Source organism: Pseudorasbora parva, chromosome 12 (genome assembly GCF_024679245.1).
Source record: "Pseudorasbora parva isolate DD20220531a chromosome 12, ASM2467924v1, whole genome shotgun sequence".
Lineage (NCBI taxonomy): Eukaryota > Metazoa > Chordata > Actinopteri > Cypriniformes > Gobionidae > Pseudorasbora > Pseudorasbora parva.
Genome location: NC_090183.1, coordinates 25,813,925 through 25,836,440, shown reverse-complemented (window position 1 = coordinate 25,836,440; position 22,516 = coordinate 25,813,925). Strand labels below are relative to the sequence as shown.

The 22,516-nt window shown below is 38.1% G+C and overlaps 1 protein-coding gene across 4 annotated transcripts; it reads right to left on the bottom strand.

The window, feature by feature from the left end:
* Nucleotides 1–89: 89 nt before the first annotated feature.
* On the bottom strand, nucleotides 90–22,042 carry dzip1l (DAZ interacting zinc finger protein 1-like). Of its 4 annotated transcripts, XM_067458397.1 has the most exons (17): nucleotides 21,907–22,042; nucleotides 19,804–20,025; nucleotides 16,745–17,311; nucleotides 15,434–15,518; nucleotides 15,143–15,267; nucleotides 14,411–14,572; nucleotides 14,094–14,222; nucleotides 11,363–11,425; nucleotides 11,139–11,285; nucleotides 10,662–10,692; nucleotides 10,505–10,564; nucleotides 10,276–10,409; nucleotides 7,457–7,646; nucleotides 7,154–7,328; nucleotides 3,614–3,810; nucleotides 2,557–2,681; nucleotides 91–500 (listed from the first exon to the last, which is right to left on the bottom strand). In XM_067458397.1, exons 3-17 carry the CDS (start codon nucleotides 17,255–17,257, stop codon nucleotides 354–356), a joined length of 2,283 nt encoding a protein of 760 aa, XP_067314498.1. In that variant the 5' UTR covers nucleotides 17,258–17,311; nucleotides 19,804–20,025; nucleotides 21,907–22,042; the 3' UTR covers nucleotides 91–353. The 4 variants fall into 4 exon arrangements, with proteins under 4 accessions (XP_067314497.1, XP_067314498.1, XP_067314499.1 ...); XM_067458396.1 differs by lacking the exons at nucleotides 19,804–20,025; nucleotides 21,907–22,042 and adding an exon at nucleotides 18,441–18,560 and having other exon boundaries at nucleotides 90–500; XM_067458398.1 differs by lacking the exon at nucleotides 19,804–20,025.
* Between the last annotated feature and the right edge of the window lie 474 nt (nucleotides 22,043–22,516).

Genomic DNA, 22,516 nt, shown 5'->3' with positions numbered 1-22,516 from the left:
GTATATTCATGTTTGATTGAAAGTCTTCAATATTAGATTAAGATTGATTTCAAATATAAATTATAATTAAATATCATAAACACACAAAAAGTTTTTGAAACCCAATGATTATTTGCTGTATATAAAAAGCTCATTGAAAATTTTCATACAAATGAAATGTGTCTTACATTTGTCACTATCAAGTGCACAATTTATAACAAAACAGCGCCTGAAGGTTATACTACAGCACACAAACAAGTAATAGCTGATATTTTTGATTGATAATGATTCATTTGTAAATGCAAGTCTATACGAGTCTAAAAATGAGGGTTTGGAGTGAAATCATGCATTTATTTGGCAGGTCACATCACACGTCACCATGCTCCTGGTCTACTGGCTGCAGAACTCCATGCACTGGTCCCAGAGGTTCCGACGACCTCTGAACTTTTGCGTACTTTCGCACGGTTTGCCGTGAGCTCTTCTATGGAGGACAGCTCCAAATCACTCTCCTCATCAGACAGCTAGAAGACAGGTATGATACAAAGAAATTCAATTAAATACTAAAGACAATGGGTCTCATTCACTAATAATTGTGTACACTGTTCTTATTTATACGCACATTAGAACTTCTCACGAAAACTTCCTTTTTGCCTAAATCACAACACATGTGTATATAAATGTGTAAAGCTCATCCCCCCTAGCTTCAGGAGGTGCACTAGCAGCGGCCTTTGGTGTCCTTGTTAGCATGCCTGCAACTCGAGTTCGAATCCTGCGCAGAGCAGGGTGAGTGGGACAGATTACTTTTGGTGCTATGGAGGTGTAACAAATAAGAGGCGTGTAAACCTCATTCCGCTGGCCTCAAGAGGCGCGTGTGTAACTGACATTAGGGGCTGTGGTCTTTATAGTCCTTGTCAGCGCACACGCCTCCCACGCTGGAGACTCCAGTTCGAATCCCACTCAAAACGGGTTGTTTAGGACCAGTTACATTTGGTGCCATTGACGCAGATGGGAGCGAGGTTTAAGGGGGTTAATGTAACAGACGTAGGTCAGTAAGAGCTGTGCATATAAATCTCATTCCCCTGGCCCCAAGAGGCACGCTAGTGGCTGTGGTCTTTCGCATCCTAGTTATCGTGCCTGCGACCCGGGTTCGAATCCCGCTCCGAGCAGGGCGAGTAGGACCACATTGGGTGCCATTGACCCGGATAGAAGTGAGGATTAGGGGAACATCAGTTGTTAGCGCGCCTCTTGAGAGACATGCACAGCTATTACACTCACCTGGCCTCAAGAGGCACCAAACAACTAATATTAGCGGATGCAGTCTTTAAGGAAATTCTGAGGAAAATATTACATGATTTTTGCCCATATAGCGGACATCACCGGGGTCCAACAGGTTGAAGGTCCAAATTGCACAATGGCTCTACACAATCCCAGCCGAGGAATAAGGAGAACTCTTACCTAGCGAAACAATCTGTCATTTTATATATATATATATATATATATATATATATATATATATATATATATATACTTTTTAACCACAAATGCTCATCTTGCACTCCCTTTGAGCCACACTACGTAGTCACGTTGGAAAGGTTTGGTGGAAGTACCGACCCAGTTTAAACAAGTGAAGAGAAGGATGACGGTTCAAACGTTGTATGTTGAATGCAAGCCTGCAGTCTCCCTCTCATTTACTGAAAATTTCGCGCCTCGATCGCCCTCCGGTGACCGGTCCCAGTATAGCCGCCCCTCTGTGTTTTCTAATGGACGCGAGGCAAACTAAATAATAAAATTGCACTTCAATTTTTTTTCCCCAAAGTTAGTTTATGTCACTGAAGGCAGTTATCATCACGATGATTTCATTTCAGGTGTTCGTTTTAAAAATAAGTTTAGTTTGAGTTAGTTATTTGATGCTATAAAAACGGGGGGTGTGACGTCATGATTGACAGCTGAGACTGACGGCTTCTCTGAGTGAAGTTGTCACTGAGGCACTAACTGACTTTTTTCGAAATTTTTGGGAGCAGATTAGAGCTTTAGCTTTAATTTCTACATTTCCATAACTGTTTATTTCACACCAACATAATTAATTGTTCTGCATCTGCGAGAGTGTGGGCGGGCTTTCGATATCGCAGCTGTACTTCCTGCTCTACTTCCTGCGCTCTACTGCGCAACTCCGGTCCCGAAATCGCTACTGCGCAGACTCGGTCCCAAGATGTCTGCGCCGTGCACCCCCGTCTGAAAGCCTCAAATCTGCCAAGCGGAAACGGATGATGTCGAGTCGTCCATATCTTTTTACAGTCTATGGTTGAATGACACAAATTTATATGTATTTGTGTTATTTTTAATGGTCTTAGTGTACAAGTGGTTTCAGTTGTTCTTACATTTATTTTTATTTTTAATTTCGAATACATTTTAGAACAAAAGTTATTGAAGAATCATGATTTGTCCCTGAAACACACACATTTGAGTGTACATATAGTTAGTGAATGAGACCCAATGTTCAAAAACAAATTATTTCTGCAACAAGATTTCAGTATGGAAATAGCTTATATGAAAGCATGTGTGCTATTTTTTTTTTACCGCTCTCTGCTTAACAATGCCAGGGCGAGGGGATGGTGGCAGAACTCTAGTCCCACCTACAGGCTTTTTGACTGGTGTGCTTAGCTGTCTTTCCAAACTTCTTGTCAGTGTTTGGACAACAGAACCTGCAATCATAAACCATTCTTTTTAATGGACTAATATTGTAATGTAAGACTAAACTAAAATTAAACTAAATTGTTCACATCCCAGAGGATGTTGGAATGGAATGACAGCAAGGAATTTACAGCAAGGTTATTTAAAGACATTCAACACAGCTAAAGCATTCTGGGGAATCAAGTGTTATTTCACCTTGGTCCACAAAAGTTAATTTATCAAATATGATAAAATAGATAATTTAAATATACATTTCTATTGGTGACGTTTAAAAAAAATCTGTCTATTCTGTTGTCAAAGAGTGCAGCAAGGATTACACACATTTTTGTAGGCCAAAACACAAAAAAATAGTAAGTATTTTAGTCCTAGTAAGTATACTAGTTAGTAAACTAGTAAGTATTTTGGTTCCATCGTCCTAAAGTCAATAGATTTTTTTAAATGGGTTTTTGGTTAAATGCCTGAAATAAGGTCAGTGGTCAACACAAGCTCAAGATATTTTCACATTTTTATTCCACAACATGAAATACATCAGTAATACCCCCTTAGTTTTTTAAAAAAAAAGCTTTTACTTGTCTTGAAAAAGGCGATTGTTAACAAGTTGCTAAAAGGATTAACAGAAGTTGTGATGTAGTTTGCTTACACCCTACATCTAGCCTTTTACTTCTGGCAATTGTATTTAGGCTTCTGAATTCATAAAAGTTGTGTTCATTTGTGAAGATCATCATGATGAACAAAATGGGCAAGAATCAAACATTTGTTGACATATATATATATACATACATACATTGACATAAACTTTTCCCGTCATATATATATATATACACATGAAAGGAAGTGATGATCATATATATATTATTTATAGATTAAATGTATACAGTATTAAGACTAGTTTCAAATGGCCTTGTTGTGATTAAAATAAATAGTTTTGTTTGAATTTGCTCACCATGTGGATTGGAAGCTTTGAGGAATTTGGGTGTGTCTGCAGCCTCTGACAGCTCACTATCTGACCAATCAGGCTCAGCTGTTGGGTTCAGCAGTGATCCTGACTGAACAAGGCGGACAGAGGGGGAAGGCTTACTCCGTAAGCTGGTAATATAGGCACTGTCCTCAACTGACTCATCTGAACTGAAAGGTGGTGTGCTAAAAAGAGAAATATACTCATTAAAAGTGATATTAATTATATATACAGTGAGGAAAAAAAGTATTTGAACACCCTGCTATTTTGCAAGTTCTCCCACTTGGAAATCATGGAGGGGTCTGAAATTGTCATCGTAGGGGCATGTCCACTGTGAGAGACATAATCTAAAAAATAAAATCCAGAAATCACAATGTATGATGTTTTAACTATTTATTTGTATGTAACAGCTGCAAATAAGTATTTGAACACCTGAGAAAATCAATGCTAATATTTGGTACAGTAGCCTTTGTTTGCAATTACAGAGGTAAAATGTTTCCTGTAGTTTTTTACCAGGTTTGCACTAGGGGTTGCACCTTAATGCTCTGTCACGACGCTTTAAGCTTGACGTCGACTAGTCGCTGGCCTATAGAGGGCACAACAGGATAAACAATTCCTGACATGCAGGCTCTGTTTTAAACAGTTAAAAATGACAAATAAATGCATACTCTGTGAGCTCTCCACAAGACATGTTTGATTATACCATCTGGATGCTCAAAACTGATCAGGAGAATGCACGCTCATTGTACACGTAAGTTAATCATCGCGCTTAACTGCGTGCTGCATATTGCAACACACACACACATAGCCGATCGCACATCACGCGGAGATTGCGCGCGCCTCACACAAAACCATCCAGTAGCGCAGAAATGTATTGTCAACACTGTTCTGTGATTTATCCACACAAAAAAAAGCTTAGAAACTGAAACGTTCTAGCATATATTTCTTGATAACTAAAACTCACAGCTTCACTATTAGTAGAGAGACGCTGCCAGGTTTCACACACAATCACTCACGAACTTACTAATGCCTTCATATACATGTAATCTTTATTGTGCTACTTTATCTGTATCTTATTCAGAAAGAACAGAAATCTGTGAGAAATATAACAACCATAAGACAAAAGAACTGATACAAAAGCTGTCATGTAGGATCAATAACCTTATGGGCAGCGCTGTGTCATATGCCATGTCAGCTGTGCTGTGCTCAAGAAGACCCAAGTTCGAGTCTCAGCTCATGGTTCAGGTTTATTTTATTTTTAATTAATGACGTCATCAGTGACTAGTCGACTCAACTTTCATCACATAAATGTCGACTTTGAAAAAATTAAAGTCGTTCAACCCCTAGTTTGCACACACTGCAGGAGGGATTTTGGCCCACTCTTCCACACAGATCTTCGCTAGATCAGAGTTTGAGCTCCCCCCAGAGATTCTTTTTTGAGTTTAGGTCTGGAGACTGGCTAGACTATGCCAGAACCTTGATATGCTTCTTACAGAGCCACTCCTTGGTTATCCTGGCTGTGTGCTTCGGGTCATTGTCATGTTGGAAGACCCATCTTCAATGCTCTAACTGAGTGAAGTAGGTTGTTCCCCAAAATCTTGTAATTCATGGCCTCTCCTTAATACAGTGCAGTCGCCCTGTCCCATGTGCAGAAAAACACCCCCAAAGCATAATGATACCACCCCCATGCTTCACAGTAGGGATGGTGTTATGACCAAAAAGTTCTATTTTGGTCTCATCTGACCACATGACTTTCTCCCGTGACTCATCCAAATGGTCATTGGCAAACTTAAGACAGGCCTGGACATGTGCTGGTTTTAAGGGTTAGTTTACCCAAAAATGAAAATTAGATGTGTATCTGCCTACCCAGATAAACGGTTTCTCACAGAAATCGATTGGTTCGTTTCTTAAGACATCAATGTGTCATTAGGAGCTGCAGGGTTTTTGTGCACGTTGTCTAAGCATGTTTTTTTATTTTGCTCTCATAGAATTGTTACCTATTCACACCATTATATGACTGGCACATAGCAATGCTTAGAGTTAAAATCTTAATTTGTGTTCTACTGAAGAAACAAAGACACCTACATGTTGGATTCACAAAGCTGCATAAAGACACATGTCCCCCCCATACAATCAGTAAGAATCCAACTACTAACATGGCCAAGACAAAAGACACTAGAGACTAAATTGTACACCTCCACAAGGCTGGAAAGGGCTACGGGGAAATTGCCAAGCAGCTTGAGGAAAAGGACTGTCCACTGTTGGAGCAATCATTAGAAAATGGAAGAAGCTAAACATGACTGTCAATCTCCCTTGGACTGGGGCTCCATGAAAGATCTCACCTTGTGGGGTCTCAATGATCCTAAGAAAGGTGAGACATCAGCCTAGAACTACACAGGAGGAGCTGGTCAATGACCTGAAAAGAGCTGGGACCACCGTTTCCAAGGTTACTGTTGGTAATACACTAAGACGTCATGGTTTGAAATCATGCATGGCACGGAAGGTTCCCCTGCTTAAACCAGCCAATGTCCAGGCCCGTCTTAAGTTTGCCAATAACCATTCGGATGATCCAGAGGAGTCATGGGAGAAATTCATGTGGTCAGATTAGACCAAAATATAACCTTTTGGTCATAATTCCAGTAAACATATTTGGAGGAAGAAGAATGATGAGTACCATCCCATGAACTTTATCCCTACTGTGAGGCATGGGGCTGTAGTAGCATCATGCTTTGGGGGTGTTTTTTCTGTACATGTGACAGGGCAACTGCACTGTATTAAGGAGAGGATGACCGGGGCCATATATTGCGAGACTTTGGGGAAAAACTTCCTTCCCTCCGGTAGAGCATTGAAGATGAGTCGAGGCTGGGTCTTCTAACATGACAATGACCTGAAGCACACAGCCAGGGTAACCAAGGAGTGGCTCTGTAAGAAGCATATCAAGGTTCTGGTGTGGTCTAGTGTCTCGAGACCTAAACCCAATAAAGAATCTTTGGAGGGAGCTCAAACTCAGTGTTTCTCAGTGACAGGCCAGAAACCTGACTGATCTAGAAAAGATCTGTGTGGAGGAGTGAACCAAAATCCCTCCTGCAGTGTGTGCAAACCTGGTGAAAAACAACAGGAAACAATTGACCTCTGTAATTGCAAACAAAAGCTATTGTACCAAATATTAACATTGATTTTCTCAGGTGTTCAAATACTTATTTGCAGCTGTATCATACAAATAAATAGTTTAAAAAAATCAAACATTGTGATTTCTGGATTTTTTTTAAAGATTATGTCTCTCACAGTGGACATGCCCCTATGATGACAATTTCAGACCCCTCCATGGGCTGAGTGGGAGAACTTACAAAATAGCAGTGTGTTCAAATATATAATATATATATATATATATATATATATATATATATATATATATATATATATATATATATATATAAAGCTGTTTGGCCTCTCACAATTGGATTTCATGTTGTAATTTTCATGTCACTGAGCAGTCTGAACATTTACCAATTGTAAGGAAAAGTATACCTGTTCTTTTTTTGCTGTGTTTTTAGAGTCTGATTTTGAGGAGGTGCTTTGGAGCGTGGGGAGGGTGTTGGAATAAGTGCTTTTGGCTGCTGGCTTTTGGCTTTCTGAATGGATGGCTTTGAGCCCTCCCTGGATAAGAGCCTTTTTTCCTTCACTGTGGAATTTTTCATTCTCCCTAAAAACAAATATAGTAGATTGACTGATCTTGGTTCAAATGAGAAGAATTCAAATAGAACTGACATGAAAGCAGATAAGTAAGAATATGGGTAATGTGGTGGCATGATAAATAACACTTCTGCTTACTCGGTTTCGAAGTGCTGGGTGTTAATTTCCCCTGGCTCTTCTGTAGGCTTTTCACTCGCCTGGTGACCTCATGTACCAAGTTGTCTCTATGGTTTTGAAGCTCTGGCTGCTGTCTATATCTCTGCAGCCGCTGACCAGTCAACAGAACACTCAGACTCTTAAATGTTTGCTTTGAGATGCCTTTGGTACCCTGCCAAAACATCATGACTTTAACCACCGAGCAATGCTTTTAAATCACATAATATATTAATGTGTTCATGGTCCAAAATGTACTTTTTGCCACACATACTAATAGCTGATGAAATAAGATTTACTAGCCATAAATATGTATTATGTATTATCATATTACTATTTGTAATGTTTTTGAAAGAAGTTTCTTCTGCTCTTCAAGTTTGCATTTATTTGATAAAAAAATAGACATTTTTTTTTATATTGGGATATATTACAAATTACAATATTTGGTTTTCAATGTATAAATTTAAATGATCATTTATTTCTGTGATGTAAAGCTGAATTTTCAGGATCGTTACTCCAGTCTTCAGTGACACATGATCCTTCAGAAATCATTCTAATATTCTGATTTATTATGAGTGTTGGAAACAGTTCTGCTGCCTAATATATTTGAGGAATAAAAGGTTCAAAATAACTGCATTTATTCAAAATAAAAACATATTTTCAAATAATATAAATCTCATTTACTGTCACTTTTTATCAATTTAAAACATCCTTGTTGAATAAAAATATTGATTTATTTCAAAAAAGAAAAAGAAAAAAAATGTCTAACCCCAAATTACTAACCAGTAGTGCATATTGTGTATATTGTAAATATATATATATATATATATATATATATATATATATATAGAAAGATTGGTGAACCGGTGACAGGGTCATGGGTGGCCAAGGCTCATTGATGCATGTGGGGAGCGAAGGCTGGCTCGTGTGGTCCGGTCAAACAGACAAGCTACTGTAGTTTAAATTGCTCAAGACGTTAATGCTGGTTCTAATAGAAAGGTGTCAGCAATTTGTTGCGTATGGAGCTGCATAGCCGCAGACCAGTCAGGGTGACCATACTCACCCCTGTATGTGTATACATATATACAGTGGGGCAAAAAATATTTAGTCAGCCACCAATTGTGCAAGTTCTCCCACTTAAAAAGATGAGAGAGGCCTGTAATTTTCATCCTTTTTCTTCACTTCTCTTTATGAGAGACAGAAAATCCCATTTTTAAATAATTTATTTGCAAATGATGGTGGAAAATAAGTATTTGGTCAATAACAAAAGTTCATCTCAATACTTTGTTATATACCCTTTGTTGGCAATGACAAAGGTCAAATGTTTTCTGTAAGTCGGCACAAGGTTTTTACACACTGTTGCTGGTAGTTTGGCCCATTCCTCCATGCAGATCTCCTCTAGAGCAGTGATGTTTTGGGGCTGTCGCTGGGCAACACAAATGTTCAACTCCCTCCAAAGATTTTCTATGGGGTTGAGATCTGGAGACTGGCTAGGCCAATCCAGGACCTCGAAATGCTTCTTACAAAGCCACTCCTTCATTGCCCAGGCAGTGTGTTTGGGATCATTGTCATGCTGAAAGACCCAGCCACGTTTCATCTTCAATGCCCTTGCTGATGGAAGGAAGTTTTTACTCAAACTCTCACGATACATGGTCTTTCCTTTACACGGATCAATTGTCCTGGTCCCAAAGCATGATGTTTCCACCCCATGCTTCACAGTAGGTATGGTATCAATTGCAAATTCTTTCTCCCCCAAACATGACAAGTTTTTACAGAAAAGTTCTCTTTTGCTTTTATCTGACCATATGGCATTCTCCGTATCCTCTTCTGGATTATCCAAATGCTCTTTAGCAAACTTCAGATGGACCCAAACATGTACTGGCTTAAGCAGGGGAACATGTTTGGCACTGCAGGATTTTAGTCCCTGGCGGCATAGTGTTACTGACGGTAGCCTTTGTTCCTTTGTTCCCAGCTCTCTGTCATTCACTAGGTCACCCTGTGTGTTTAGGGTGAGATCTTGCGAGGAGCCCCAGATGGAGGGAGATTATCAGTGGTCTTGTATGTCTTCTATTTTCTAATAATTGCTCCCACAGGTGATTTCTTCACACCAAGCTATTTACCTATCGCAGATTCATTCTTCCTAGCCTGGTGCAGGTCTACAATTTTGTTTCTGGTGTGCCTTTTGAGAGCTCTTTGGTTTTGGCCATAGTGGTTGTGGATAAGTGTCTTTAATACTGATAACAGGTGCCATTAATACAGGTTATGAGTGGAGGACAGAGGAGCCACTTAAAGAAGTTGTTACAGGTCTGTGACAGCCAGAAATCTTCAGAAAAGCTTTTTTTGTAGGTGACCAAATCCTTATTTTCCACCACAATTTGCAAATACATTTTTTATGTGATTTTATGTGATTTTATGGATTTTTTTCTTTCTCATTCTGTCTCTCAAAGTTAAAATGTACCTATGATGAAAATTACAGGCCTCTCTTATCTTTTTAAGTGGGAGAACTTGCACAATTGGTGGCTTTTTTGCCCCACTGTGTGTGTGTGTGTGTGTGTGTGATATTATATATAATTTTTTTTTAAATATTAGTAAATCAGCCATTGAGCAAAACGTTGTTAGAAGAGGTGTTAGTCACAGTAGATGTGTTCTTTACTTCATTAGTCGGTTTGTATGTTGGGGTGAGACTATTAGTTTAACAGTATGACTTAAATATGTTATTTTCCTAAAAAAATCTGTTTTATTTACAATTTTTTCTCCCTTTCGACACAACAAATGGTAATATTCATGCCTTCAATGTGTTCTACCTTCCGCAGTCCCATATTTTCCAGTTTTTCCTCAAGTGATTCTTCTAGAATGGGTCTGGACTCTCTCATCAGCTCTGGCTTTCCTTTGTGTGACTTTAGAACCTTCCACTGGGGTTCATCGGAATCATCCATGCCTGGAGGTGCATGCACAATTTTCATTTAAATACATCATGGCATGATTGGTATATGCATACAGTATACTGTAGTTAGAAACAACTAAACCACATACTCTCCCCTTTCTCTTCGAGCTCCTCAGAAGAATCTTGAGCATTCTGAGAAACCACTGGAACTACCAAATAAGAGAAAAAAGGGGCCAAACCACATTACAATTCATTCAAAGCAACATTTTTTAATCAAGAAATGACCACATAGATATCATTCATTACCTGAAACTGGTATGACCGACAGTTTTTTAATCTGTGTGATAAAGCATCAATTGGAAAGATAATTAGTGTTTAAGAATCAAGACATCAGCAGATAATTTTACAATAACTACAATCTCTTTAATAATCTAATTATGAATTAATATAGTTAAAGGTAAAGTGTGCCATTTTTCAATTTGAAAATACCTTAAAAATAATATCACTGTTTAATATGAGATACATTTTTTAGGTTGACTTCTCCAAAGTCTAAGCACTGTGGTGCTTCATTTTACAGGATGACATGCAATAAACTTGGGGTGCAAAGCGAAAAGGGACAGTTGGACAGTTTGGGGAAACCTTTGAAATCTGAAAACAATATTTTTGCAATTGTTTGGTGCCTCTAGTGGAACTTCACCTTTAAGGAAACATTTTCTGACAATTGCATGAAATTACAGCAGACTTTCATCCACAGTTTTACTGATTGTAAAATTCTTAACCAACCTTCTCCTCCTGAGAATTGATGAGTCTGTCCTTCTTGCTCAGTTGAGAAGAGAGAGATACAACCTGCTGTTGAAGTTTTTTGAGACTGGAGCTAGAGTTTTTCTCCAGAGACAAGGCCTTCAGAAGCCTGGCATTCTCACTCCTCAGCTGTGACATACAAATCACAGACGTGATGAGAGGATTCTAAAATGCTGCACAGACAGAGCAATACCAGAAAGACTTGCCTCCTCTTGCTTCTGCTGGTGTCTGTCCTGTGCTTCCTGGTATTTCATCTTCCATTCACTTTTCTAAATAAAATAAAAAATTAATGGACATGAATAATTAAATATATTGAGAATGTGTTATTTATATTTTTAAAGACAAAGTAAATAATGCAAGCAAGCACCATGTGGACTTAACTGTCATTTATTTTTTTTATCTTCTTTAAAAAAAAACTTTAAAAAAACATATATTGTTACTTTATTAGGCAAACCTGTTCAAAGTTAATGCAAATATATAATCAGCCAAGCACATGACAGCAACACAATGCATTTAGGCATGTAGACATGGGATGCATCTCAATCTGTTCCCTAGTTCAGCAGTTAGGGCACTGATCAGGGAGTCAGCTATTTTAAGGGCGGTATCAATTGCAAATTTGCTCCAGTGCACTGAAACGTTCACTCCTTAAAAAGTCCCAAAATACACAGTGAACAACAGGGAGCACTATGTTCCCTTAACGAAAGTAATAAGCGCAAAACATAAATCACATGAGCCAACTCACTACACATAATGACACACGATAGATGTTTGTTTTTAAATACAATCCATGTAATTATATTTCAGCATAAACATTAGCCTAGAAATCTAGACGCACCCTAGCGGCAGCCAATTTAATCTGCCCGCAAGTGTCGTCTAGGAACTCTCAATACCCTTCTGAGCTGTATTCCCCTAACTCTTGCCGGGCCAATCACATCGTGTTTAGAGTCGGTGGGCGGGGCCATAATGACGACGGCCGTGTTGCGTTTGCGTGATTCTAGTAAACACAGAAACTGGCTAACGGCGGTCTTTCAAATCAGCTCTGACCACGACTCTGGAAGACTTGGAGTTAAGCTTTTCTCTGAGAAAAGGACAAAGAACGACACTGAAGTCATTCTTAAAAAGGGAAGATGTGTTCGGAGTTTTGCCGACCGGATATGGCGAATGTTTAATCTAGCAACGAGCTCTGTTTCACCTTCATTGCTCTGGTTGGTGTAGCGCTATCCTATCGCGTGCAGAGGGAGTTTGAAAGACTTATAAAGATATCAGTTTGCTGTTGTTCATAAACACCAGTAGTGATTTAAATTTTGTACAATGAGGACATTGTTATGTTGCCGGAAATAGAGCCATCAGTGTGTAGTGAGTAGAGCTGCAACTAACGATTATTTTTTCTGTCGACTAATCTAACGATTATTTTTTCGATTAGTCGACTAATCTAACGATTATTTTTATTAAAATAAATAATTAATCTAATGTTCTTTTTTTTTATTAGCTCATGAATCCTTTGGATAACTTTACAAAAAATATATAAGTACAACTTCTAATATAATATTTCAACCTTTATTCATTTTCAATCAATGTGGTTGAAGTTTTTACAGTATAAAATAATAAAGAGGCAAAGAAAATTATTTTACTATGGTAAATATGAGTTTATGATAGCGTTTATAATTAAACCACAGTAGCCATACATTTACAGTTGTCTGAGACGTCATGAAATGTTCTTTAGCATCACAAACCATAAAATGTAGTCAGGGTTCTGCTATGGTTTAACATGGTTTCCAGAGATCTAGAGCTGATTCGGGGTAGCTCGGTGGTTTGTGACTGTTGTCTCGCAGCGCGCTGTCTTTTAAGGGGCTGTTCACATATCACGTCTTTTGCGCGCTCAAGTTCATTATTTCCAATGTAGGCGTGCGATAAGCGCTCTCATAATGAAAGCGACGCGCTCGTTTTTTCCAGGCGCGTCCGCACCGCATCGAGTTCATCTCAACTTTTCAGAATGCCGCAAGCACGAGAATATCCGACCTGAACCAGGAAGTTAGTCACCAGATCACACGGAAACCAGTTATACTGTAACACCAGAGAGCGCCGAGATGTTTTCCTCTGAGGTGCTCGCGCATCGCAGTTGTGCTGCAGTGGTACACCATATCGGTTTTGCAAAGGGAACAATGGGCCTTTTATTTGTCCTCTGTTTAAGGTATTCCCATACTTTTGATAACAGTGGTCTCTGTTTTTGTGATAGAATGCAACTTTCTCCATTCCCTGTATGCCATTACACGAGATGTAAACAAACAGTGTGACACGTCGACTTATTTCACGCACGTCGACGTATTTTTGTAGTCGACGTAATCGATGACGTCGACGCGTCGTTGCAGCACTAGTAGTGAGTCAGGGTCCTTACTGTCCTAACCAGTGCCTGAATTCATGTACGCGATATACTGATTTACGAAACTTGGGAGTTGATTGAGATCTGCTAAGGTTGAACTGAGCATCAGAATGGAATGAGAATACTTTTTTTGTGCAATTTAAAAAATAAATAAAAATAATTCAACAATTTTCTCACCCATGTCATTCTATGACACTTTTCATGTTGTACACAGTAAGGGTTTTTACTTCGTTTTTTGCACACAAAAAGTATTCTCGTCGCTTCATAACATAAAGGTTGAACGACTGGAGTCACATGGACTGTTTTAACGGTCTTTACTACCTTTCTGGGCCTTGAAAGTGGTAATTCCATTGCTGTCTATAGGGGGTCAGAGAGCTCTTGGATTTCATTAAAAAAAATCTTCATTTGCGTTCCGAATGTGAACGAAGGTCTTATGAGTTTTGAACGATATGAGAGTGAGTCATGACAGAATTTTCATTTTCACCTTAATTAATATCCATTCATTTATAAACAGTGCATTGTATATATGACTCAATGATCAAATAGAGAACTCTTACCTTCCTGGCCATTATCTCTTTTAGCTCTCTCTCTCCGTTTTCTCTCAGTTCTTTCTCAGGGTTAATCTCTTCTTGTAAACTGGCAGTATTACATAGACCCAGTTCTTTGCTCTGCAACACCAGCAGCTTCTATAGAAGGAACAATGACAAATAACAAAAAATTATCCAACAAACACTAAACTACTTGTCCATTATACATCCCAACCTACCTCCAAAAGCTCCTCTATTGAACGGTTAGTAGAAATACATAGCAGAGGATATGTCTCCATCTACTGGCGACAATTTGAAATGTTTATTTTAAACTTGTGTATACTCACAGCCTCAATGGATGAGCTCTTGCTTGCCATGTCTTTTGACTCCTGGTGTAGCAATTGTCTCAACTCTCCGATTTCCTGCTGAAATTTTCTTCTCTCCTCTTCTTTCCATCTCTCCAGCGCTTCTTTCTCAGACTGTTCTCTCCTTTTCTGCTCTTCATGTTCCTAGAAGAAATTCATACATACATTTTCTAAATTTTTAACAAAAAGGTACTTAAACTGATATTTCATATGCAGTGCTTAAGGATACAGAGCCCCTGAGGGAACATGGTGAGAGGGAAGAAATATGAGAAGATGGAAGGAAAAATATGTCAGTGCTTTTCCGTCTGTTTACACAACTTTTGCGTTCATTGAGAAACTTAGCACTTGCTCACAAAATGTTTGTGTCTCCTCCCATCACTATTTCCCTTTAGGCACTCAGTATTACTGAGAGGAAAATTCTATTTCAGTGCTTTTGGGTTCGCTTACAAAACTTTTGCATTCGCCCAATAAACATTTTGATAAACAACAAAATGGAAATTACAACCTTATATTGCCATGCAAAGCCAAAAATGCAAGTCCCTGTCCACTTTCGTTGTGTGAAAAACAAAAACAAAACAAAAAAACAGCTTGGAATTTTTTAGGAACTATTCCTTCAAGAAGTATAAAGCTTACTAAATTGTCAACAAAAATAAATCAAACAAGCAAACAATGGAAAAAGACATAAAAGGAAAATTCAGATTCAAACAAACTCACCTGTTGCCGCCTCACACTGTCTGTTTCTCTCTCTGCCTGAAGCTGCAACTGTGTCAATCTCAGTCTCTCCTTCAGTTCTTCTATCCCATCTTCCATCTGTTCCACTTTCCTCTTCTTCTGCCTCTCTGACACACACATGCACAAGTGATACTGAGTTGCCACAATATTCTTTTTTTTTACCACATCATCACATATTTTTTCAATTGAAGTGCTAGCTTCCCTATCAGAAATTTTATGAAACTAAACTTAAAAGTTTAAAAGAAATGAATGGACACACATTTTCTCACCAACCTGCATCTGTGACCTCATGATGTCTCCGCTGAACATGTGCTTGTAAGTAGGAGTAGTTGACAAATGATTTTTCACAGAACTGGCACTTCAATAAGGAAAAAGGATCAACACATTAGAACTGTTTTTTTTTTATTATTATTATTATTGTTATTATTAATAAAGGATATTGCACAAAATGGGCAGTTCATTTTAATATTATAAAAATAAAAGAGTGTTAGCCTACAAATATACTTTCATTCAAAAGTTTGGGCTCAGTATGATTTTTTGAAAGAAATTAATACTTTTTTTTTTTTTAGCAAAAACATTACATTTATTAAAAGTGACAATGAAGACATGTACAGTGTTACAGAAGATTTCAAATAAATGCTGTCCTTTTTACCGTCTAATATGAATTATTCTTTTAAATCATCGGTTTCCATAAAAAATAAAATAAAATAAAAAGTAGCACAACTGTTTCCAACATTGATAATAATCACAGGATTTTAAAATATATGAAAATAGAAAACAGACATTTCAATTTTGACTGCTCACCAAGGCTGCAATTATTTGATTTCAAAAACATTAAAAAAATCGTATGGATCCCAAACGTTTGAGCTGTAGCGAATTAGTGTGATTAAAAAAACTTTTTGAAAGTTCTTTATCCCACAGACATGCCTTAAAGGGTTAGTTCACCCAAAAATGAAATTGATGTCATTAATGACTCACCCTATTGTCGTTCCACACCCGTTCATCTTCAGAACACAGTTTAAGATATTTTATATTTTAGTCCATGGACGTCGGAACCATTGTGTGTGGGTGGGACAAGACCCACCCACTTTTTAAGACCAATGATATTGGACCCACTCACTTTTATCGTCTCTAATTCAGCACGTCCGTTTACCTTGACTACCTCTTAACCGAGAAACTTATTAAGAAAAATATTATTAAACGCATGTTAGACGCTTTATTTCCCCTTTTCTAATATTTTCTCTTTTTTTATTGAAAATAAATACCTTTCCGATCTGATATGGGATGGGGAAAGGGAGTAGAGCGAGTGTCGCAAAAGGCGGATTCGAACCTATGATCGATTTTCATCAAAACTTAATGCCATGCGTGCCACAGTAAATTCTTCAGTGATTTTTGTAATTTTGTCTGGCCCAATCAATCGTTTAGAACTTCCACTGGACTCAGTGACATTGTTTTGTCAAGATGACAAACCAGTGTCATCACACCAGTGATGTTTCTTTAAGGCATGTTTATAAAAACTTAAATGGCTTAATCTAAACCCAGTTTGTGAAACCAGGCCTGTGTTCAACTTTTCAAGAAAACCACCTTGTGATAATTATTAGCACTGGCCTGCAGGAGGAGCTGTTGAGTGCTGATCAACTTCTTTCTCCGTCGATTCTCCAGCTTAGTTTCCTGCAGGTTTTTTTCCAGTTCTGCTCGTTGTTCTTCTCCTTGTTGGACCAGAGAGAGCGCCGCCTGCAGACGCTCCTCCAGTCCTGACAGCTGAGTGCTCAGGACGTCCTGGCAGTGCAGCAGGTACTCAGTGCTCAGCTGAGACATACGAAGCAGCTTGATCAAGGAAGGGTCAGCGGGCCCACGGCAGTTTGGACACCGCTCGCCGTCTACGGCACAGAATGTTACAGTCATAATGAAATCCTGGAGCACACCCACATCTATCTCTTGCGCAACGCGGTCCACATCAAGGGCAGAGAGACGCCTCCAGTCTATGGGGTCAGTGCGTGAGCGGAAGCGGAAGGGCTGAAGTTGGTGTGCTGGGCTCCAGGATGGTGTAGAGGACATAGCAGTGTAGGGCTGACCAGGGGAGAACTGGCCCAACATGGTGAAAGATTTGTGATACAAAGATGAATCGATGTGGTGATTCCTAACAAGAGGCTGGATGGGGAGAGAAAGAGAAAAAAAACATTTGGAGTATTTTTAGTTTAGCTATGACAACCAAATCAACATTTCTGAATCAAAGGCATAATGACATTTCAAGATACATTAAACTAGGAAAAACAACTATTTTAAATTAAAACTATCACCATATTACTACATTTTACTACATTTTAATGAGTATAGTCTTGGTGGGTATAAGATAGCTTTTTCTCTATAACCTTCCTGGTTTCTTTTTTAGCATATTTTATTATATGTCTCTTTTTATTTCAGGACTATAGGGAAACTGGCCCCTAACATGTAGACTGCATAAAACGGACATTTGTATGGGATACCCCTGGTGACCTGTCTGTTCACTTCTTTTATAGTTCTGTGTTCCAACTTAAATTTCTTAACATTTCTGTTTATCACACAAAGCTTTTTTTTTTGCAAAACAGTATCACCTAATTATAAATTTTTTGAGGCATAATAGAATAATAATTTTGACTATTAAAATGTTTAGTTTTATATTAGGCAATGTATAATTTGTTTTGGCAAAACAGATCATATTTTTTGGTTAAACACAGATAATATGCAGTTTACTTTGTTCAGATAAAAACACAATTTATTGTTATTTATAATTTGAATTTAATTATAATGTATTCTATATCATTTTAAAAAGGGGGAAAAGGTTTAGTTTTTTCTTATTTTAAAACAAAATTGAGAACCACTGTATCAAATACATATTATAATATACAAACGCCCTCTTTTAGCTAAGGAGCTATGCTAATTTTGTCTGTAGATGGCAGAAAACATATTGTGAAAGTCCATCTCTATGACAACTGTTAAATCCATTGTCAGTGTCCACTATTGCAGTTGTTTATTGTTTGGAATATTATTTCAATAATAAGCTTTCCAATTTGTAAAGAATAAAATGTGTGTGAAAAATGGAAATAAAAGCCCTTCCCTTTCTCATGTTCTGTGCAGTAGATATACATTAGCATTGGCATAGTACATTAAGCACATTAGCAACAACAACAGAACCAAATATAGATTTATTAAGTGTATTGTATATGAGAAAGACATTCTTCTTAAAGAGCAATTTCTTCACAACAGTCAAAAACACATGCAAATCTGTTTGGCTGTTTACCTGAAAATGCATTTGGTAAGGGTTCATCTTGCTCCTATGAATTAGTGTCAGTGTCTGAACTGAGTTTGATGCCTCTTAGTTTACATATCAACAATAATCCGTCTCTCTGCAACTCAAAACACAAGCTCTCTGATTACTGGCTTATGGTATTTAACTTCCCGTTTCTAGACAACCAGCCACGCCTGTAAATCACTGACTTAACTGACTGCACAATCTCAAAAGCTTACCAGGCAAATGACCTGCATCAGGCAATCAATAGTAATATAAGGAAGTTTTCTCTGGGTCATATTGATTGATTGACCAGCTGATTTAAGCACACTAACATCAGCATCTTCTGTTGATATTAATTAAAGGATCTATCATGATAATGTGATTAAATCAAAATTGAATCAGTCTTAATTTTATTTTATTAAAACACAAAGCCTTCTCTTTATCAGGCCACTGGCAGGATTGTTATAAATAGGCATGTGCCACAGATAACATCATAATGTCATTTGTTGCAAGAACATTTAAATGAAATACAAAAAGGACATATTTTTCTGTGATCAAGATCAACTTATGAAATAAATTCAGATTTTAAAATGTTTTTTTAAAAGACTGGCATATAGTTTGGTATAATTGGTATATATTTTTAAAATATTGGTATATATTAAAAAAAAATGATTCAAATATTTTCATTTGGGAATATTATTAATCAGATCAAAGTCAATGAAAAGGAACATTTTGTTATAGTCAAATATAACCCTAAGAAAACTTAATGTCTCAAAAATCATGATAAATACTAGCCTAGAAATCTAGACGCAACCTAGCGGAAGCAAATCTAAGCTACCGCGAGTATCGTCTAGCAACTCTCAATACAGTTCTGAGCTGTAAAAACCAAACTCTGGTCAGGCCAATCAAATTGTGTATAGAGTCGGTGGGCGGGGCTTAACATAATGACGGCCGAGTTGCGCTTGCGTGCTACTAGTAAACACAGACACTGTCGAACAGCGGTCTTTCAATCAGAATTTTTTCCTCAAAATGAATGTTAGAAGCAGGACATATGGGCAAGCGTAAGGTTTTGAGCAAGTTTGACAAGGGTCAAATTGTGATGGCAAGACGACTGGGTCAGAGGTGTCTGCAGTGGTTAGTATCTATCAGAAGTGGACCAAGGTTAATGTTAATGCTGGTTCTGATAGAAAGGTATCAGAAAACACAGTGCATCACAGTTTGTTGCATGTTGACCCCCTGTCTATCGCCGAAAGTGCCAACAGTGGGCACGTTAGCATCAGAAAAATGGAGCAATGAAAAAAGGTGGCCTGGTCTGATGAATCACATTTTCTTTTATATCACATGGATTGTCGGGCGCATGTGCATCGCTTACCTGGGGAACACATGGCTCCAGGATGCACTATGAGAAAAAGGCAAGCCGGCAGAGGCAGTGTGATGCTTTGGGCAATGTTCTTCTTGGAAACCTTGGGTCCTGCTATCCATGTGGATGTTACTTTGACACGTACCACCTGCCTCAGCATTGCAGACCATGTACACCCTTTCATGGAAATGTAGTCCCTGGTGACTGTAGCCTCTTTCAGCAGGATTATGCGTCCTGCCACAAAGCAAAAATGGTTCAGCGGCACAGCAACGAGTTGGAGGTGTTTATTTGGCCTCCAAATTCCCCAGATCTCAATCCAATCGAGCATATGTGGAAGGGCTGAAAAAAAACAGGATCCATGGAGGCCCCACCTCACAACTTACAGGACTTAAAAAGATCTGCTGCTAACATCTTGGTTCCTGATACTACAGCACACATTCAGGGGTCTAGTGGAATCCAAGCCTCGACAGGTCAGGACTTTTTTTGGCAGCAAAAGGGGGACTAACACAATATTAGGTCATAATGTTATGCCTGATCGGTGTATATACCCTCACTGGCCACTTTATAACATATTAGGAACACCTGCTCAACTGCTCAACATTTAATACAAATATCAAACTGAGTGTAGAATGGGGAAGAACTGATTTAAGTGATGTTGAATGTGGCATGGAGGTTGGCGCCAGACGGGCTAGTCTGAGTAGAGTATGTCAACTGCTAATCTACAGGGATTTTCACACACCATCTCTAGGGTTTGCAGAGAATGGTCTAAAAAAGAGAAAATATCTAGTGAGTGGCAGTTGTGTGGGTGAAATGCCAGAGGTCACAGAACAATGGCCAGAGTTTTTAACTGATAGAAAGTCTACAGTAACTCTAACTACTGAGGTATCCAGAAGAACGTCTCTAAACGCACAACATATCGACCCCTGCAGATGGGTTACAGCAAGACACACCGGGTGCCACACCTGTCAGCCAAGAACAGTAAACTGAGGCTACAATTCACACAATATCACCAAAATTGGACAATAGATGAGCCTCAATTTCTACTGCAACATTCAGATGGTATAGGGTCAGCATTTGCAGTAAACAACAGGAAACCATCCTGATCCATCCTTGTTGTTGGTGGTGTAATGGTGTGTGGGATATTTTTTGGCACATTGTCCCTAGTAGCAATTGAGCATTGTTTAACTGAGTACTGTTGCTGACCATGTCCATTTCTTTATGACCACAGTTTACCCATCTTCTGATGACCACTTCCAGCAGGATATGTGCCATGTCTCAAAGCTCACATCATCTCAAACTGATTTCTTGAATGTGACAATACTATTCTCAAATGGCATCCACAGTCACTGAATCTCAGTCCAGCAGAGCAACTTTGGGATGTGGTGGAACAGGAGATTCACATGCACAATGGATGTCAATATGGACCAAAATATGGTAAAATCAAGTATTTAAGGTATTACACTGGTACAAGACATTTCATATGCCCTCATATTTAAAATAGCTTTAAAATGCTAAACAATGTTTTATTAATAATGTAAAAATGCATAATGATAATGTTTCCTGTGATGGGTAGGTTTGAGCAGGGGTAGTGCAGGGGGATAGAATGTACAGTTTGTATAAAAAACATTAGCCTAGCAACAAACTTTGTCTGTGTGTGTGTGTGTGTGTGTGTGTGTGTGTGTGTGTGTGTGTGTGTGTGTGTGTGTGTGTGTGTGTGTGTGTTCCATGAATGATATGTTTAAAAAAAAAATTGGTAAATAATGGTGTGTGTAGCCTATGCAAAGTCCAAACAAAGTTAGCTATACTCCACTTGACATATTTAATACATTAAAATCCGAATCTAAAAAAAAAAATGTTTAACTTACACGTTGTAACGTTAGCTAAGTTACGTTAAATTGAGACGTGTTTTAAACTAGATATTTTAAAAGGTTTTATCGTTTCGGATATCCTTATTTGTCAGAGACCGATCTGCAACCTTAACAGTAGGCTACAACGGTATAAATCGATAGCAATATAACGTTAACCTAAACAGTTTCTGCGATCAACGGCTGACAACGGCAATAAAACAACAAGGAACTAATAACCGTTAACGTTATAGTAATTTCAGACACTTACCTTTGTCTCTATTACAAAAGGTCAAAACAATAGATTATAAGTTGTTTATAAGTTAAAATAATAAAACCGGAGCAATTCATGATGGCAGTTTCAAGCTAAAAATTGAAAGGAGAAGTTAACAGCTGGCAACTGTTGCTGATGGGCGGGGCTAAGCTAAGGGAGAAGCGTTTCTTGTTGCCATGGACACAAATGACTCATGACCTCAGGTGCCAAAACTGAAGATAAGCAGAAAAGAGGCCGTTTTTCCTTTAAAACTATCTAATTTTCACAAACATTTTCTTCTTTCTTGTAATATTATCTATAAACACAATTTCTCTCCAAACAGGTGTTTTATCTCAAATGGTAGATCATTCTGTATAAATGTAAGTATTTGTTTTTTAAATAATTGGCATTGTAATAATATTTATAACCATGAAGGACTTGTTTTGACTTATTCTAAAGTGCTTTCTAAATGTAATATTCTAGTCACTCATACACATTTTGCTGTGTTTGGATGCTGTTCCTCAGCTCTCCCCATAGCCTACTCATTGGATCGTTCTGATTATGAAGTTGGTTGTATCTTTTTGTCTCTTTCCCCTATTAAAAATAATTATCCTTGTGTACAGGTATT

Excerpts from the sequence above, each read along its gene's own strand:
- dzip1l (XM_067458396.1), bottom strand. The coding sequence starts at position 18,467 with ATGAACCCTTACCAAATGCATTTTCAG. Across the intron at positions 15,519-16,744 it reads GTGCTAATAATTATCACAAG|TGCCAGTTCTGTGAAAAATC; the intron begins GTGGTTTTCTTG and ends TCCTTATTGAAG. Across the intron at positions 15,268-15,433 it reads TCATGAGGTCACAGATGCAG|AGAGGCAGAAGAAGAGGAAA; the intron begins GTTGGTGAGAAA and ends TGTGTGTGTCAG.